This window comes from Capsella rubella, unplaced genomic scaffold (assembly GCF_000375325.1).
Source record: "Capsella rubella cultivar Monte Gargano unplaced genomic scaffold, Caprub1_0 scaffold_12, whole genome shotgun sequence".
In the NCBI taxonomy this organism is placed as follows: Eukaryota; Viridiplantae; Streptophyta; class Magnoliopsida; order Brassicales; family Brassicaceae; genus Capsella; species Capsella rubella.
In genome coordinates this window covers 222435-242442 of record NW_006238912.1, presented here as the reverse complement: position 1 = coordinate 242442, position 20008 = coordinate 222435, and the positions used below count along the sequence as shown (strand labels likewise).

Sequence of the window (20008 nt, the reverse complement as noted above, 5' to 3'; positions counted from 1 at the left end):
CTTCCAAGCAATAATTATAAGTTCTTAGCCGATTTGGGATAAAATTTCAACAAACCTTCCTACACATTTCTAAACACTCTTCATGCATATCTAGCCCTTGTAATCAATCATATATTGTAACACATTTTGACCCCAAAGATAACTAGACAATTAATTTACTTCCTCTAGGCAATATTTGTGGGTTCTTAACCAATTTGGGGAAAAATTCAACAAGTCTTCTACACATATCCAAATATTCTTAATCCATATCTTGCATTTGTAATCAATCATATGCATTGTATTTTAACACGTTTTGACCCCAAACAACACTAGACTAGCAATTTACTACTTTCAACCAACGGTTGTGGGTTCTTAACCGATTTGGAAAGAATTTCAATAGGACTTTCTACACCTTTATAAACACCCTACATGCATATCTAGCACTAAGTAATCATATGAAATGTATTATAACACATTTTCACCAGAAGCAACGCTAGACATGAGATTTACTTCCAAGAAATGCTTGTGGCTTTTAGCCAATTTGGGACGAAATTTCAATATGACTTTCTACATATTTCTAAACATGCTTCATGCATCTCTAGCACTAGTAATCAATCATATGCGTGTATTCTAACACATTGTAACCCAAACAATACTAGACAAGCGATTTAGTGTTTCCATACAATGTTTGTGGGTTCTTAGCCAATTTGGAATGAAAATTCAACAAGTATTTCTATACATTTCTAAACACTCTTCATGCATATCTAGCCCTTGTAGTCAATCATATGCATTGTATGGTAACACATTTTTGCCCCAAACAATACTAGACAAACGAATTATTGCTTCAAAGCAATTTCTGTGAGTTCTTAGCCAATTTAATAAGAAAGTTGAAAAGTCTTTCATATTTCTAAACATTTTTCATACGTGTCTAGAACATGTATTTAATCATATACATTGTATTCTAACACACTTTGACCCCAAACAACACTAGCTAAGCGATTTACTGTTTCCAAGCAATGTTTGTTTGTTCTTTGTCAATTTGGGACGAAAATTCAACAAGTCTTTCTAAACACTCTTCATGCATATCTAGCACTTTGTAATCAATGATATGCATTGTATTCTAACATATTTTGACCCAAACAATACTAGACAAGCGATTTACGTATTCCAAGTTGTGAGACCCTAGTTTGCATAGAGGTTTAAATGAATTGATTTGGCCACATATATCACCAAAGTGCATTTATCTTTTTGACCAAAGGTCATAAGAGAACTCCACTGTTAAGTGTGCTTATGCTGGAGTAGTCAAACGATAGGTGACTTTCCGGGAAATGATTATCGGGAACTGTGTGAGCGAGGCCAAAACACAAGGAAAGATCATGTGGTCATTTTTAGGGTTGGTATACAAGTACTGGCCGTCATATATGGATGGGCTCACAAACCTAGTGAGAGGACGTGAGACCCATTTAAAAGAGTTAGTCCATAGGACCTATGAGCTAAGAGTGAAAATGAGGCCCATTGGGAGATGTGACAGTCGGGGTTAAAGTTTTAACCCAACTTTACTCTTATGTAAAAAGAAAAATCAACGTACACACCTTATGAACAGCCCTACCAAATTTCATATCCATTTACCGAAACCCTTTTCTACCGAGACGTGACTATTCGGTTTTTTTGGTCTTATACACCAAATGAATGCTTGCTCTCCTTCTAAAAAGTGAACTTTTCCTTCTCTTTTTCTAACTGTTTTGCTTTAATTTGATTAACCAAAGAAATACCTAAACTGACATTATTTAAACCCTTTTGATTCAATTAACAAATCGATTAGCTTAGTAATTCAACCGGAATTAAACCGACTTCATCCCAATTCTTATTCAAACTCAAATCTTCCATTCGTTTCTTGAACACATGCGTTACATGGACATAGCCGCATGGGCAGACTTGAAAGAAAGTGAGAAAAGGAGAACCTAAGGGTTTGTCCACCGAACGCAGTCTAAAACTCATACTATTTTTCTGCCGACAATTAAGACACAATGGACTCCTCAAAAATGATTATATTGTAATGGAAAATTCATAATGGTCGAGCCTTCGTGGACATTTAGACTCACCATACCCTTTTACGGCGTTGATCCTTCTTCCAGTTTTTCTCGAATCTCCGTCGAGATTTTCTCTCCTACCTTGTTTGCCTCAGCGCTGCCATCTATCAGTTTCACTCTAGGATTCATAGTTTTCTGAACGACCACATTATAAAACAAACAAAACGGTTGAAAACACAAAAACAGAGAGATCTACAAATACAAAGTGAATAAAAACGACCCGACCTAAAAGTCAGAAAAACAACTGTAACTTGAAATCGAGTATGCTTGTCCTGAGATTTCAATAACAAGATTTTGTGAGAATAGTTGAACGAATCCTTTTATTATTTTATTGAAAGAACATGTTTACAAAGGTGTGAATCCAAGGTCGGTGATTTTTGGTTAACCGCTGGTTGTACATATCAGAAAAGGTCCACAAAGGAGAAAAATGGGTGTATAATGACTAAGAGGGGTGTATTCAAAATGGAATTTTAAGAGATTTGAGTTTTATCGGGGTTTTAAATGATATTGATGATTTTAGGGAAGTTCATATGACTTTTGTAAAATCCTTTCAAATCTCACCAAAAACCATGAGATTTGGATTTCTGTATTTTTAACTAAGGAAATCCTCTCAAATCTTCTGAAATCCTTCAAAATCATTAACAGTGGATTTCAAGGTGGATTTTGAAATCATTAGTTGAATAACAGTGGATTTCATGAGAATTTTTAAAATTCATATTTGAATAACAATGTATTTGTAAACTTTTTATAAATCACTTGAAATTTGGGTATTCTTCTAATTAGTGTCTCATGCTATTTATAGGCATCTTTCAAAATCTAAGTCTTCTTTGGTCTCTTGCGAAATCTTGGTTTTACACTCTGATGTCGGCCTACGAGGCTTAACAGGCCAATCTCAATACTGATGGGCTGAATTGGGAGTCTAGTAGGCATTGGCAGACCGACTATTGATAGCTCGACTCTTCTAAAAATAGTGTTTCACAGTTTGGGCCAAATTGGTATGTTGGACAAAGCCCGTATCCAACATTAATCACCCTACAGTTTGGATTGTATTATCTCTTTTAAATTTGTTACAATTATAAAAACCTTAATCATATTTATTTTTAACAAAAAAAAAACTTAAAATGTCAGGAATTTCTAAACCAATAACCTCTTTGTGACATTACGATACAACAAAACTGCAGTAGCCGTATCAAACAGAAGAAGAGAATGAGATAAATTATACTTTTCATCAAGATCTGATAACACAAAATCAGGTATATCTATATATTTTAATATAAACTTCTGTGCATCTATATTCTCATGCAAAAGAAAAATGATACAGTATCATCCGCAACTCAAGGGATGAGGTTTCTGCCGAAATGAGCCTCTCCTACAAAATGGATTCAACAGCAATATGGAGAAGACAGTTTCCTCCTACCCACTTACATTATCATCATCACTTTCGCTGTCGTCGCTGAAAATATAACAAGTTGTAGTTAAATGTGAGTCCAGGGAAACTAAATTTACCAATAACAATAACAATTAGTTAAGGTGTTAAACATTTTCCCTAAACATTATTGATTTCATCGTTCTAACGTATATCCGCACAAGAATGAAGAGAAGCCAGAACTCGAGTCATTTTCCAATTTGCCTTAGCACATTTTACCATTGTTATTTTTCTTGAGGGTCAGAAAACTGCAAGTAAAATATTTTTTTATGCGAAGAGGATAGAGTACCTTTGTTCAGGAAACTTGGATAACCGTCGGGCATCCAATCCTGTAATATATTTTTGAGCTGTTTGAACATTTTCTGTGCCTGGAAAGACCAATCAAAGACATTAGTGAACTATATTCTTGGTGCTACAGTTTCCAGAAAGGCAGCTAGAAAGAAATAGATGCAAATGTACCAAAACATTGCAAACATATTGTGCGCATAAGAAAACTGAGAGAAGTTCTGCAGATTTCATACCCTTTGTTAATTGGAACACATGCAAAGCACATCTTTCTGCAGCAAGTCTCACTGGTGTGTTCCCATCTTTCAAACATTCAGCCAGAGGAGGACCAATAACACTTACATTTGCCATGGTTGCGGATGGGTTATTCTGTAAAATAATGTCTTCCATTAGCACTGTATGTTTCACTAAATATTAAATCCACTCGATATAACTCTTGTAGCTTACACTTACTTTTGCAAAAGCTTTCAGCGAAGAGAGTGCTCTTCTTCGAACCTCACTAGAATCATCATGCAAAGCTGAGACTATGGATGATAAGACATCGATAACTACTTTTGTGTTCGAAGGATCTGTTGCAAGTTCACGTAGCAAAAGCCTTCCCAGAGCCTTTGTCGAGCTTTCGCGTAATGGAAACTATCAAAAAGCATGATATCAGAAAACCAAGTTATACAGAATAAGAGGGAAACATTATTTGTCAATAAGGTACCTTCTCATCCTTCAAAGAGCTCTTAAGAGAATTTAACATAGAGGAAAAGAGTGATGATGCCATTATGGTTGACGGGTTGTGCTTCAGCAAGGAGGAAATACAGAGAACGGAGCCATGCCTAGCACCCCAATTTTGTGAAGCAGATAAATCTTTGACTTCCTGAAGCAGAACACTGAGTTGTGCAGCTTCCAAGTACTGCAAAAAGAGCAAAGTAAGAAGCTTAGGCTTCACCAAAATAATCATATGAATATTTAAACACACCCTAATTATACTTCCAACAAAATACACTAATAGTATCACATGAGAAGTGTCTTACATAATATCGAGTCTGCGATGTGAATCATATCACCAAAAAGAAAAAGTTTTCTGACTTATGTAAGAGACCCTACCTGGGATAAAACACCCAGCATGCTTGTGGCAGAAATTCGAACTTGGTCATCGTCATGGTGCATTAGATCCTTTAAGAGATCAAAAATGCGTAATCTAACAGCTGGCCCAATGCTCTTCCCAGCATGCTTAATTACACCTCTCATAGCAGAGAGGATAGCCTCCCGTACCCCAGAATCTGCAGCCTGACAAATATAACAAATTTCATAAACAAGTAAGACCACATAGACAGATTAAGATACCGCATTGGTTGCTGAATGAAGATGCAACAAGTACCTGGAAACTTGTCATCAGGTCACCAACTAATGGGTCAATCCTCGTGCTTAAGGCACTAAGCTTTCCCAGGGCAAGCGCGGCACTAGAACGGATAGTCCTGCAGTTGTAGACGTGTTAAATCAAGATGTTGTCGAATGGAGCATAACTAGTAGATGTGTTCAAAAACAAACTCTTAAATCCAAATCAGCTCTCACAAGATGAAGTCGTTTTCTACTATTAGACATTCATAAACTTGACTTGTATTCAAGTTGAGACAAAGATTAACCTTGTTGAGTCTTGCAAACACTTGACAAATGTTGTTTGAAGTTGAGGGAGGAATGGCTTAAGAGCCAACCCACCCCTTTGTATAAGGATGATTAATGTAGCCAAGATAGCGCTTTTGACCTGCCATGGAAACCGGTCTCCTATGATTCGGATTAGAGGCCTGAAATAACAAGAAAATATATCTCAAAACAATAGAAAAATGACACCTAATAAAATTTAATGGGAATTTTCAGTGAAAGTTCTTCTAACACCAAGCACAATCACTTCAAGCCTAACAAATTACAGCTAGTTCTGATAGCACTAGCAACTTCGAACATCAATTTTATCCAGATAAAACTATATGACCCAAGCAAAGTGAAAAATACTTGGTGGCAAAAGAAGAAGAAGTATCGACACAAGGAAGGAAGACTGCATACCCTGTTATAGGTATAACGAACTCCTTCAATGCTTGCTCACTAGTAACTTCAATAAGCTCACCAAGACCAAGTGCAGCTTGCTCTCTTAACTCTGCGGATCCACTAATTAAACCCTATAATCATAACAAGAAATTAATACAGGATAGATCTGAGCACAAAGTACAAAAGTGCTTGTTTGCTCTAGTACGTGCAAGCAATCAAGGGGAATTTTTATGTATTTTAAAACTAAATCCATCTCAACTCTGAGAAGAAATGTGATAAATGTGTGATAAGCTCGAGCCACCTAGAAACAACTGCTAATTTAAATGAAAAAAGTATACCTGTAGAAATACTGGCAGTAATGGTTTGAGGGATTTAGGGAGGCATAGACCAGGAATAACAACATATCCTCCCTGCAATTCAAGCAGCACAATTTATTTAACAGAGATATTAGTCTAGAATAATATGATCCCTCTTTGATCTTATATATAGTGACATTATCTGGAAAATAGCGCAAAGCACACCTTCCGCTTCCTTCGCTCTTTGTCCCTAGCTGTAGATACAGCATCACGTACAAGTTTTATATATGAAGGAAGTACTTCCTTTGGAACTGAACCAATAACCCTAGCCAAAGCTTCCCAGGAAACCTGTTTAAAAGAAAATAAGTTAGACAAGACATCCTGACTTCAACTCTTTTCTTTCAGGTCAAGTACTCTACCGCAACAGTTGTTGAATCAGAATCACTGAGCATAACAATCAGGGTGGATATCATGTTTGGTGCTTCATCAATCAAGTAAAGCTTGCTACTCTTGAAGAAGTAACCAATCAGATAGGCAGAACTTCTTCTAATTGACGCCTGAAAACAAAAGAAAATAAGAAGCCTAAATTACTTACAATCCATAAAGATAAATACTTATTTAAAAATGGTCGCAAGCGAACCTGACTATCGGACACTCCTTTGAGAAGTTCTGATAATAGAGTCTCGACTCCTTCTTCATCAATTACAAGCACCACTCTCTCTGCAGCCTCTTGTGCCAATGATTGGACTTCCTGCAAGAAACGAAAGAGAATCTTAATCATAGATAACAATAGATTTCATAAAATTTAAGGGTGAAGAATGACAATCATAATTGTTTTACCTTGTTTTCATCTCCCATTGCAGAAAGCAAAGCAGGGAGTATGGTCCCAAGATGAGTGTTAAAACCAGCACCAGCAACCTCGGCTAACGCTCCCAAAGCATGTGCATTTAAGGCACTAGACACAGCATTTTAAAACGTTTGAGACAACCAGAACTTAATTCACCGTGCTTTATGATGCATATCTATAGAACATAGAAGAAAGAAACACATACGAGAGAGGAAGATGGACAAGCTTGGGCAAGATGTGTGGCAGAACAGCTGATGTCCTAACACTGCAATACCAATAATAATTTAGTAAACCAGAAAACTTTGAACTGAGTCAGGGAGTAATAGCCTGAGTAGAAGAAGACCTTATGATTTGTTTAAGCCCATCAAGGGCAGTAGTAGACATTTCATCATCCTCTAACGCTTCTAGAAGAGTCGGGATAATCTCATCCATTGCTTGCAATCCAGCACTCTGTATTTAAAAAAGTAGACAAACAATTAGTAGAGTGAACTAGAACAATCTGATATGTAATAACACACGTCTGTACAGGTACCTTATACAGAGTACTGAATGCTAGTCCAGCAGATTCACGAACCTCAAGAGCACTGTGGAGGAACGTCGTAGAAGTTAAGAAATGTTATTTTTTCAGTAGAATAAAGACATATGCCAAGTGAGAAGCTGATGTAGGAAGTTATAAATCAAACCTATCACAAAGTGCCGTCCGAATTGTGGGAATGAGCTGATCCATGAAACTCAGCAACTGACTCCTCCCAGCACATGCCATCACTTCATTCAGGCCAATGCATACACCCTGTTAATCAAGAAATATAACATTATCAAGCCAACGGGTTAGATGAATAACATGTGCCTCATAAGTCTGCATACCAGATTAAAGCAAACAATTTATGCTTAGAGCATCCTCATCGTTTAGATACTACTCGTACAGTCTCTTAAATACATTAATTTAATGTTTCTCAGAGAAGAACCCTTTTAATATTTTTCTAATAAAGCGTATCTAATGTACATACACTCATGGAAGTGCTCATAGCATCAGTTGATAAATACGAAAACATTTAACATTTACACTCACATATGGACATAAAAATGCAGCACGACACTACTTAATGGAACAGAAATCATGCAGTGATACCTAGCTCATTTATGAGACATGAAATAACTACATGTCACAATAACTAGAAAACAGAAATAATGGCATGGTTAGCAACTACCAAAATAGTTCCTGATAAAAACAAAACAGATATGCTCAATGGTGTAAAGTTGTGGAAAAAAGAGAGATTCAAATGAAGCTTACTTGTCTTTTGTCAACATCTGGATCTTTTAGTCCTTTAGATAAAATCGGAATGATAAGAGGAAGCACCCTTTCACCAAGCTTCCTAACCAGCTCTCCAAGTGATCTTCCTGCAACCTAAAGAGTATGATAGACTCATAAAACTGCAGGTTAATTATAAGGAAAGAAACATAAGAAATATAGGATCCAAACCTGGCGCCTCTCAGAGGATGGTGATGCCAAAGAAGAAATTAAGGTACTCATCAAAATTGGCATTATTTCCTTCAAAGTCTTTGGTGTATTTGCTACAATGGTTTTCCATACGTGTAGTGCCGCCTAGAAAAAGCAGATAAATTATTTTGAACTCAAAAATTAAGTACACTAAAAAAAACTCGTAGATAAAGCATTTAACAACATTACCTGACGAACAGACAAACTAACATCTGTCCTGACCATATATAATGCAGCAAGAACTTCATTCCGCTTGTCCATTCCTAAAATATCAATAATTGCACGACCCTGCGCTTCAGTACTTGCACCTTCATCATCACTTCCACCCTCCAGCAGAGCTTTACCTGATGTACCAGCAACCTAGTACAAAAGCTCCAATTATCAACAACTAAGGTAAGTTCTTGACCTATTAGAGCTGAAACTTATAGTACATTCTTCAATTTTCTAACCTGTACATTTTACTGATACACATTGAAAACCAAGCACTGCAAAATCTATACTAGGCTAGGAGGATGAACACATTGTTTACCAAGTAAATACTAGGCTACAGGTTTGGAGAGGAAGGATAAACAAAACACAAAAAGAAAGATGCTGTTAACCTTGAACAATAGATCTCCAAGCAGTTCGACAGAACTTTGACGGATACGCCAATTATCATTGAAAATACCATCCTCCACAGCTGGAAGAAGAAGAGGCAGAGACCTGTAAAACCAATCATGCTACTATCAAGACCTGGGATCTTAAATGATAAAAGACGCTTCAACTAAATATCAACAATCTATTCACACAGAATTTATCAATTTATACTACCACAGATTCAAGATGAATTTATTGATGCACCTAGTAACACCATTAAAGAACAAAAAGAATGGGTTTAAAATCTAATCTATCTACGATTATGGTAATCAATATATTAAACAATCTAGTTAAACATGCTATATAAAAATCAGAGAGAAGTAGATTGAGTGTAAATGCATACGTTGTTGCATGGTGCTCCACTAGTACATGGCCAGCACCAAGGGCTGCATCACGAACAGATTCATTCTCATCGGCAAGCCCTAAAACATCATAGAACACCATCAGTTTAGGCAATAAGTTAAAAGCAAGTTAAGAAATTAAAAGTCTGCCAAAATATTATTGGTTCACCATCCAGAATGGCCGGTAAAACAAGCTGCAAGTACTTCTGGAATTGAGCACCCAAGGATCTTGGTAAGAACTGTTAATAACAAACAACAGCTTTTAGAATTTATTTTTTAAACAGACATTTCAGGAACATATAAGGAGCGACAGTTCACCTTGAAAAGCGTAAGGTATCCATCTCGGACTGACGCTTTTTGATGAGAACAATGACGAATCAGATCAGGAAGTAGATTCTCAAAGTAATCTGTCCCAAGAGCTGCTAAAACCTGAATCATAAGGAGAAAACGTGTTAACAGATGAATGTATAACTTGTGGAAACAATTGTTATGCAGAAGCTGCGAGAGATGATTTTACAACTTGCCTTATTTCCATTTACCATACACCATATTTGATAGATTACAAGGAGTAAGCAAATAAAGGGTGTACAACAGCATATAAACAGAGACATTTTACTAAGTTATATGTAGATAGGAAAACCTTACTACTTACGCACTGATGTATTGGAAACAGTGAAAATAATATAATTAAGCTCATAATATTAAAAATTAACATATAATTTAGTGAATTTCCACAATGATACACAAAACACATCTTATTCTACATACCTCACTTAATCCCTGAGCAGCCCCAGACCTTTCAACATTGCTTGTATCAGATTTAAGAGTTTCAAACAGCCATGGGACAAGATCTGGGAAATTATCTTCTCCCATCCCTCTAATAAGAGACCCAACAGCCCTTGCTGCCACAGAGCGTACCTCAGGAATTGGATCCACAAGAACCTGACAGCTCCAGTTTTCAATTAATATACATCTTATGCAAGAGATAATTCATTATTTTGGTAAGAACAGAAAATTACCTTTTTAACCTCAGGAAGGAGCAATCCTATGTAAGGAACCATATCTTTTGGTTCTGTCACCAAAGAACACATATTACCGACAATCTGAGAAGCTTTCTTTTTTGTTTCAGAACTCCTTTCCCTCAATCCTCTATGCACTATTGGTACCAACAATGCAAGCGACGGGGCATCAACAGAATTAACGAATGTGGTCTATAATCAGAGAAAAAAGATTTAGAAAAAAGAGGCAGAACAGAGAAGTATAATCAAAGGCCAATACATACAAAATCCTTACTTGAAGAAGGATGTCAAGAGAATGTCGTGTGTACTCATTTGGATCTGTTAAGGCCAACAGAAGAGTGGGGACAAGAGAGGATATCTCTGGGTTCTTTATGACACTTCCAACCTAAAAACAACGTGAGAGGGAAATATAGTCAGTACCGTCCAAGAAAATTTGGTATTTTTTTCTTATATCAGTCTAACCTGTTGAAGTGCTAACTGCCCAGCTGACTGGACTTTTGGATGTGTATCCGTCAAAACCTGTGTGAATATAAATTTACCTCATGACATCAGATAATATCAAATAATCAAATAATCAATGGACGGTTAAGAAGCAGCTAAAATCTACTTTCATTACACACCTCTGTAAGTTTTGGAACAACCCTAGGAAGGCATTGAGACAGTTGCTGAGGAGCACAAAACGCCATAGCACCGAGGAGCTGTACACTGCTTTGCTTTGTTCTCCATGCTTTATCTTCAAGGCCCTATCAGAAACAATGAGATCAACAGAACGCACATGTCATGTAAGACCGAAGAATATATGCAACCATGTATACCAAGTTTGTAACTGAATCTTATTTCTAAGGCGCAGCACTCAAACAGGGTACAACTAGAAAAATAAGGAGTGAAAAATGAAATGCAATTTTTAAGTATCAGTAAATTTTCCATCTTTCCTCTCAACAGCAAAGCATTACAAAAACCAAAAAGAAGATAGCAATTCATCGTTAACCCAGTAAAAGATGATCATGAGCAGGGCACATAGCAATGCACAAAACCTTACTTCTGAACCACTGAGCTTAAAATCTTAAGAATTTTATCAACTATCACCTTGAGTAGAGAAGGAAGGACAAGTTTCACACCATACGCAGATAGTTTAGACATCATAGCTCGAGCAGCACATTCAGCTGCTTCACGAACTGCTCCGACTTGGTCAGAGAAAGACACCAGAAGTAAGGGCAACATCTTTATCACATACCTAAACCAAAAGAATGAAATCAAAGATTATTCTCAAGTTACAACATTAGCTTTTGGCATATTTGTCATTAGAAAATTCTCTTACGGTTCAAATAATTTTCCAAGCTTCTCGCAGAGGCATTCAAATGCAAGAAGTGCTCCTTCTCGCCGCTTCGCAGAATTTCTGCAACCAAAACACAAACAACACAGCAAAGTCGATTAAGGTTCATAGTCAACTTATACATATTATAGATGTCATAGAAAATGATATAGCACCAATGACATAGAAAATAACAGCTTTTTGTGTGAATATAAATTGATTATGTCAACAATGTATTACTAAAGACAATAACCAGTGGAGTTAAGGAATCAAAAGGGATGGACTCTATGCAGAATTCTTTTTGGTGCCCCAGTACGCAGTACCACAGTGAACAGCTACCAGACCTCAGCAAATTATAAATTAAAATACCAAAACACAAGCTTGAATGGCATCCCAAGTCAACATGCACTCCTAAAACACAAAGACAATAAACTTTAAATACCATACACAAAGAATGGATAAGAAATACCTGTCAATAAGTGCTTCTTGCAAAGTGACTATAAGACCATATTTCTTCAAGCTAGAAATTCCAAAACCCATAATAACTCCCGCAAGACCAAAAGCTGCTCCTCTACGCTCACCATATTTATCACTCTTCATTAACTTATCCAAGAGCCTCGAGAAAAGGGCAGGAGCATCCTCCTAACAAAACATCAGAGATTAACGACAAGCTTAAGCTTCACCAAACCGAATGATATACTTTCCATGCTAAAGACATTTGGAGCCAAAGATATAGCAAAAAAAATTAGGTCAGATCTTAAAATTTGTAGGAAACATACCTGCTTTGATAGCACAAGTGGAGAAAGGCATGTTGAGACTGCACGTTGCACAGATTCTGATGGTGTATTCAACACCTCCAACAGCTTTTCCACAACAGCGTGGACTTTAGGATCATCCTGCCATCATTAGTGAATATATAAGATAGAGAAGAAAATCATGTGTACTGTGACAAGATTTAAGAAATAGTAAGGGTTATCACTTTTGCTAAGTGCTTTGCCAGTGCTCCAGTGAATATAACAACACCCTCACGAACCAGGTCATATTCCTCTTCATCTGATGCCTGCATGATAAAATATATGATGAAGCTCCAAAAATATTCTTAATAATCATGAAACCCACTATGCATTCAGAAGGTTTTCAGTTTCTTGTACAAACAAACCTCTTTATTTAAATAATTCTCAAAGATGGGGAACAACAATGAAACGTTTTCTTTTCCATGCTTATCAATAATCATGATACCAGCATTGATCATCCTTCCACGAACATCTGCGTTGGGATCAGCCTGCACTTGGGAAAATCACAGTTTTATATAATTTTCAGAATGTCTGAAAACAACATAAAAGGTGGGTGTCTAGGTGATATCACTGTAAAACCCAATCAATTTCTTTCTAACAACAACATGGCTAAGAAGGGGAGAATTCTTTCCATTTGAGAAGCATTCATCTGACAAGAGGAGAAAACATACCAATGCACGGGATATTAAAAATGTCATTACAGCAGGAAGGTCCTTTGTTGTCAGTACATCGGCAGCAGATTGCAGTGCTAACGCAATTCCTTGCCTTCCTATCCAACCAGCATCAAAAACATTCTCACCAGACGAAGCATCACGGATGTAGAGAGAAAATAAAGTTGAAAGAGATAGCTGCAAAACCAATTAATCTTTAAAAACAATACTTATAGCCACAAAAAGTAATAATTCAAGAAATGCAGTGACCTGAATTGATGCCGGGCTTTCATGAAGAGCATCAGCCAATGCTTCTGCTGCAGCTAATCGGACATTGAGATTTATGTGAGAAAGTGCTTTAAAGATTCCTGAATAATCAGTCCCCAAATCATATCCATAACGGGACCATATATCTTCTGCTGCTTCAGCCACTGACTGCAAGCATCAAGATCTCGGAGATTCAGATGAGCAACAAAAACAAAACAATGAAGAAGACAGCAACTTTGCTAGCACATATCAAGTACATCAATGAAATAGTTAAGACATGGCAAACCAGTTATATAACCAGTCTTTATGTACAACAAAAAGATAACAGAACCACATATCACATCATATTATGAAGGTTAACCTTTTCAGGGTCATGTAGAGCTATCCAAATGTTTGTTGCTATATCAACATTCTGAGGAAGGGAGCATTTGGAAACAGCTGGAATACATTTTACTGCGTTTAAACAGGCCATTCTGACATGAACATCTTTTGAATATACTCCATAGAGCGCCTGCAAACAAAAAAAATGAAACATAACTCTCTAGAACTGAAAACTTTGCTCACATCACGTAGTGAAAAAAAATACATTTGCGACATCATCTGCTTGCAATCCAAGACACAATTCATTCAGTGCAGGTCCAACAGATGCTTGATATGCGGGAACAACACCTAGCACATGATACAGTACCTGAATAAAAATTAGTTTAGTTTTTATATTTTAAAAAGAAAGGTGGTTAGACTAACATCACTTGTCACAAAAGCAATTGGAAAGAAATGAGCGCATGCAATAGACACCAAAACTCAATGAATGTACAGTGCAAAAATAGAGGGTTCCAGTCACCAAACTGATATCATCCGAAGTCTTGGAAGTGGCAGCATCGGATCTAGATGCATGTACAGAATATGAAGCACATCATCATGAAGTTTTGTCCGCTTTGGTGACAGTAAAATCCGCTCCAGTATCTGGCAAGACAAAATCAAGCTCAGTTTAGTGAAAAGAACTACAAGTTAGAATAATGTAAACAAAAATGGTAAGAAACACACCGGAAAAACGAATGTGAAAGTATCTACAGGAAGTGGTCCTGATTTACAAGATATGGATAACCCATTTATAATCCTCTCAAAAAGACCCTCATCTGTTTTCCCAGCCTTGTCAACTGCTGGACGAAAGTCAGATGAAGTATCAACTTCGTCAATCGCGATCAACCGCAGAGCAGTTGAAATTTCTAGAGCCCAATTACACAATGGCTGAACGGTACACCTTGCCAGCTTCACCAAGTTTTCAAAGGCTGCAGTACTTACAATAGGTGATCGCAGCAATGGATCCAAAAAGGTAGCCTGTAAAGAGATAAGGTGAGTGTAAAAGGTTAATCTTAGAATTAGAGGAGCCTGATATGCCAAAAGAGTAATATTCATGTACATACATAAACATAAGGAGCATCAGTGGCAGAGGAATGAAAAACAATTGTTTCTGAAATATATTCATTCAATCTAATAGCATATAGATAAGATAAAATGTTACGAAACTTAGTAAGAAAGCTTTTAAATACCAAAAAAGGTAACTGGCTGTGACAAAAAACAGGATTAGCAAGACCCATCTCCCCAAGAGCATGGAGCACCAATGAAAGACTTTTTTCTATCCTGCGAACATTTTCACGTGTTGAGGCCTCCTCTTTGAGCATCAGTTCCCGTGCCTCTTCCTTTGCTGTTTTTCCTTTGTCTGCAATTATTAATTGGCTGTTGAAAATATATATGCATAGTGTATAATAAATAAATCTATTGAGTGCTTCGTTAGATTTGTACCAGCTTTCTTGGTCAACTTTGTAGTGTCCCTTCTGCCTGAATTTGCAGCTTCTCTACTAGCCAATCCTTTCTTTAGAGGATGATTAGAGCTCTACAAACAAGAAGGATATGTTATTAGATACAATATGCTAAAAGGGGAATAATTTATCAAGTACAAAACATATAATAATAGAATAAACCCATGTAGTACCGGCTCCTGCTTTGTGTACTTGGCACCAATCGTCTCAGCAACATATATACCTTGCTCACTTAAAAGCATCCCCTCAGGTGTATGGAATATCTAAATAAAAACATGAAAAAATAAAAGTAACCACTACCTGTGTATGAAACGTCAAAGTGAAACATAAACCATGAGATAGAGCTCAGAAAAAGTGAGGAGATTTACATTGACGTCAGTCACTGAGAGCATATCATGAGAGAGTCGATCTGGATGTTCTTGCAGATACTAGAAAAAAAAAACAGAAGACATCAGGAAAATGAAACAGGACACAACCTCTTTGATTAGTAAACAAATTTCCTTAAAATACATATACCTTCTTAAACACTGTAAATGTATCCTCTGGCGCCAGAGACATTAATGTGGACAAGGAAGACACAGCCGCTTGCTGTTCGGGAATTTTAGGACTCATTAAACCCATTGGTCCAAGTAGACTCTGAAATAATCATTTAATTCAATAAGTGATTAGTAATGCAAGGAAAAACAAGAAAAAAAACAAGTTTTGGTGAAATAGATGTCACTGAGAGTCAAGAGATTACATTGCAAACACTTTCTCCGTTGGTAGACAAAAAAGTAGCAACATCAAATGCACAAGTTTTGAGACACTTTTGCAATCTCTGAGTATATTAGAAGGTAAAAATCAATATTCAAACGTGCAAATAAGAGATCTATATAAGTAGAATTGACGATAATAAAGAACTAATGTCAAGATTACCTTCCAAACAGCATCTTTTTTTCCAGTACCAACTATGCTTGGATGGTGTGCGCAAAATATGGCTCGAACAATCCATGAGCTTGGAGGTCCAGTAACTGCTGCCGATGAAATAACAACCAAAGCTTTCACTAACACCTCTACAGAAGGGACGAAAGGAGCTTGATTATCCACGGGATTATCTGCATCACTACAGAGGTGTCAAGTTAGTGCCTAGAACGAATAAAATCCTTATTGACATTTAGGTACAAACCTTTGAAAACGTCAAATGAATCAAGCCGTTAATAAAAAGACATGATCAGAGAAATAACAGGAGATAACATCAGAGCGCACTAAATACAGAACAGGAAGCAGTACACCTAGTGGCTTGGTAAGGTGAAAAGAATTTAAGTATACAAAAAAGCTTATCATTTATACCTGGTTCTAGGAGAAACAATTTGGTCAGCAGATATGGAAAGAAAGTCCGAGAACTCGTCAAAAAGAGTAGTGGCTAGCTGTGAAGTTGCGAGAAAGATCTTTGTGACAGATTTGTAAGCTGTTTTACGAACATTCCAGCTTGGATGGCAAAGTAGAAAGAGAAGCAACTGCATAGAAAAGAGATGACACATAAGTCCGGAACAGGTAGAAACGGGTCAGAAAACAAAAACTTGCTTAAGCTACCTTTGATAGTGATTTCAATGAAAATGCTTCTAAAACCCTGAAATCAGGCAGATAGTCAAACTTCCAGAAACAGTCAAGATATGAATCTCGCACATTAAGGCAGAACTGCAGGAGGTTTACCTGGAGGAATGTTCCACGAGGAGCACCTCAAGAAGCTCAACACATACTACACAATCTTCACTCGAAAGTTTTGAGGCCTTCAGTTGAGACATGCGAACATAAGAAAGAAAACGAAGAAAATTGCAGGAAAGCAAAAAAAATAGTACCTTGCCATAGCAAGAGCAGATCATAGAATAAGTACCAAACAAAAGCTTTAGAAAATATTACCAAAGTAATTTGCACAAGTGAAGGTTCATTTTGAGGTATCAAAGTCCATAATTTCTCCTTCACCATAGTATCCTCTGGAGTTAACAAAGAAGAAACACAACATTAAGGAGAATGTAACGCAGGACCTTCAGTTTATAAAGAATGAGGGGCGTGTGACACAAAAGTTGCTGGTTTAACCTGCTTTAATGTCACAAGCAGCAATTTTGGAAATTATCAGTAGAGCATATATCCCATCTAGACGTTGTACTGCCTTTGTAAATCCCGTCTTTACAAGTTGAATTAAAGAGGATAGCAAGCCTGATATCTGTGGATATATTCGGTAGCATAATTAGTTAAAGAGAGGGTTGATATTATTTAAGCCAGGAAAGTTGTTTGCAAGGAGACCTGTGATATGTTATCAGGATTTCTACATATGATTCGTAGACAGCGGAGATGCCCCCTCCTTAGAGCTTCTTTCTCCTTGAGACCGGCAGCAATGAAAGAAACTAAGTTTGGTTGGATAGCATCAGAAGATCGTGATACCCAGGAAGCAATGGCAGACAAAATTGAAAGTTTTACATCTTCATTTCCTATAAGATAAATCAGTTATCAGTTATCAGATGATAATAATGTAAAGAGTTGAAAGATAACTGCCAAGGATGATAACTGCAATAGGGAGCTAAATTAAATGTGGAAAATTTAGTTCCAACTGTATTGTTAACTTCTGATGCCGACAACGATATAAGAACAAAAACTAATAATTTACCTTCGTCCTTGTAGCAGGCTATGAGAAAGCTGCAAACTGTTGTCGAGAAACAACCAATATACTTTCCTTCAGGAGCACTTGCCAGTTCTTGCACTGCATTCAGCATTCCAATTCTTTGATGTGGAGATTGAAGTCTCCCTTCAGAACCTTGAGACAAATTTCCACAGTTCATCATATAATATCAATCAGGAAAATAACTCAACCACCAGCCAGCCTTTTTGCTGGCGATAAACAGAGACGTAATCATACACACAGATATATCTTTTTTTTGCCGTCAACTCACAGATACATCTAAATGAGGAATTATTTGAATAGCCTGTAGTAGTGAACGTTAATAAAAATAAAAGATCAAAAAGGCATAAAGACCAACCTCCAATTATGGCTTTAACAGAAGCAAACATTGCTTCGATAATATCAGGATTACTTGATTTTTCACTTAAGCACCTAACCATTGACAAAGCTCCAATACGCCTGTCTTCATCCACATGTCGAGCTTGTGGTAATATAACTGGTAGCAGTTCCAGGGCATACTTACTTAAATCAATGTTAACATTAGCTATTAGAAATCCAACTGATTCCAGGACAATTTCTGGATTGCGCTTCAACATTTTAACAGCTGCTGGAAGGATGACAGTCTGGAATTCCTCATGCGACAGGCGTTGAAGAAGAGGTTGGAAACATGTACTAAGATTTTGTTTCTGCTTCTCTCTGGAATTCAGGACATCTCTAACATAGATATCAACATATATGGCCTGCAAATGAGAGACGAACAGACTGATGACTTAAAAAGAAAAAAAAATAGAATTGAGAAGGAAAAATAAACATTTGCAAATCTAGTTTCGTTTAAGAAGCAGAGCATAATGAGAAAAGTGAATCAGATTATACCTTTGACTGTTCAAATAGAGCAGGAGACAAACAAGAGAACTCAAGTAGTAGTCCTAATAACTCAGGGGTATCTTTATATGGAATCCGGGAAACTTTAACTTCATCCATATATAAATTGTAGATAGCTTGTGACTACAAAAGAACAACCGAATTCTTAATCAACACAGTACTTACAATTAGATATTTCATACAAATGTACAGCACGAAGCCAGACCTGAGAGAACAAATGGAACATGAATCTTTTACAAGCCCTCCGTATGCGGAAAGAGCTATCCATAATAGTGTGAAGTAAGGAAGCCTGTGTTGATGCTACTCTTACAAATGCATTCTTCGAAACTGTAGCGAATTGACTTTTTCCCAGAAGAAGACATGACCAAGTTAGTAGTCTGTAACAGACGGTATCAAAACAACACTTCAACTGCTTTTCCATAACTTGTACAAGCATGGCCGCGAAAGTTTTCATGAAAGTAACATTCCCCAGGCCCTTTACAATCAAATCATCCACAGCTTTTCGTGAGCTGCGGTCATCATATATAGCCAATGTTTGAAATATTATATCAACCAGAACAGGTGCAATATCAGACGTCATATCTGCAAATAAATCATTTAGATCACCTGAAATTAGAACGCTGTACAGAGTAAAAATTCCCAGACAAGAGGAAAATCTAAAATCTTAGCTAAATCTATCTAATCCCTTCTATCGCAGCATGTTTCCACCAATCAGTAATGCCATGTGCAGGAATCACAAAATATGAAGCTTACAATCTCATGAAATGACAATTTCTAAGAACAAATCCAGTTTCAATGTGATAAATGATTCGACCATTACACTTACAAGGAACTAGGATTTAGTTCACAATCAACTCTAACATAAGACAAACATTAACCCTAAACGGGAAAAAGCGAAAAGAAATTTGTATTCACAACAATCGAGCTATTGGATAGATATTGAATGTTCACCGGAATTCTGAAGAATCTCCGGGATATCATGGCGGAAGATCCGGAGTCTGATTAAAGTTGAGCTTGTAGAGACAGAACTAGCGATGGAGAGAAGAGACTCCGACGGAGAAGCCATTTCTTTCCACGGAGATTGAGCGGAGCCAGGTTGGGTAGGTCAGAACAATCGTAAAAGGCAAAACGGTAAAGCGTCTTCTCCTTCTCTGTGGCTACTAGGGTTTAGGCTAAGCC

At 37.0% G+C, this 20008-nt stretch overlaps 1 protein-coding gene across 2 annotated transcripts; it reads right to left on the bottom strand.

The window, feature by feature from the left end:
• Positions 1 to 3191: 3191 nt before the first annotated feature.
• On the bottom strand, positions 3192 to 20008 carry LOC17874550 (protein ILITYHIA). Of its 2 annotated transcripts, XM_023778565.1 has the most exons (61): positions 19781 to 20008; positions 19035 to 19411; positions 18821 to 18952; positions 18306 to 18687; positions 17936 to 18082; positions 17575 to 17759; positions 17368 to 17494; positions 17191 to 17264; positions 16984 to 17060; positions 16864 to 16900; positions 16621 to 16787; positions 16207 to 16393; positions 16031 to 16108; positions 15808 to 15927; positions 15660 to 15719; positions 15465 to 15554; positions 15275 to 15365; positions 15022 to 15191; positions 14516 to 14809; positions 14318 to 14434; positions 14058 to 14159; positions 13833 to 13982; positions 13475 to 13639; positions 13226 to 13402; positions 12920 to 13042; positions 12740 to 12820; positions 12540 to 12656; positions 12230 to 12402; positions 11767 to 11844; positions 11535 to 11682; positions 11069 to 11191; positions 10911 to 10967; positions 10723 to 10833; positions 10449 to 10640; positions 10198 to 10371; positions 9748 to 9858; positions 9599 to 9668; positions 9432 to 9510; positions 9052 to 9154; positions 8642 to 8812; positions 8435 to 8557; positions 8246 to 8359; positions 7638 to 7744; positions 7487 to 7538; positions 7298 to 7404; positions 7160 to 7219; positions 6948 to 7062; positions 6748 to 6858; positions 6527 to 6664; positions 6333 to 6455; positions 6150 to 6221; positions 5830 to 5942; positions 5415 to 5573; positions 5150 to 5246; positions 4876 to 5058; positions 4487 to 4681; positions 4234 to 4413; positions 4017 to 4149; positions 3785 to 3863; positions 3462 to 3522; positions 3192 to 3402 (listed from the first exon to the last, which is right to left on the bottom strand). In XM_023778565.1, the coding sequence occupies exons 1-60, from the start codon at positions 19893 to 19895 to the stop codon at positions 3483 to 3485; spliced, it is 7833 nt and encodes a 2610-aa protein (XP_023634333.1). In that variant the 5' UTR covers positions 19896 to 20008; the 3' UTR covers positions 3192 to 3402; positions 3462 to 3482. The 2 variants fall into 2 exon arrangements, with proteins under 2 accessions (XP_023634333.1, XP_006279425.1); XM_006279363.2 differs by having other exon boundaries at positions 3192 to 3522.

Excerpts from the sequence above, each read along its gene's own strand:
- LOC17874550 (XM_006279363.2), bottom strand. The coding sequence starts at position 19,895 with ATGGCTTCTCCGTCGGAGTCTCTTCTCTCCATCGCTAGTTCTGTCTCT. Across the intron at positions 13,983-14,057 it reads AAGCAGATGATGTCGCAAAT|GCGCTCTATGGAGTATATTC; the intron begins GTATTTTTTTTC and ends TTTTGTTTGCAG. Across the intron at positions 3,523-3,784 it reads TCCAAGTTTCCTGAACAAAG|CGACGACAGCGAAAGTGATG; the intron begins GTACTCTATCCT and ends TTATATTTTCAG.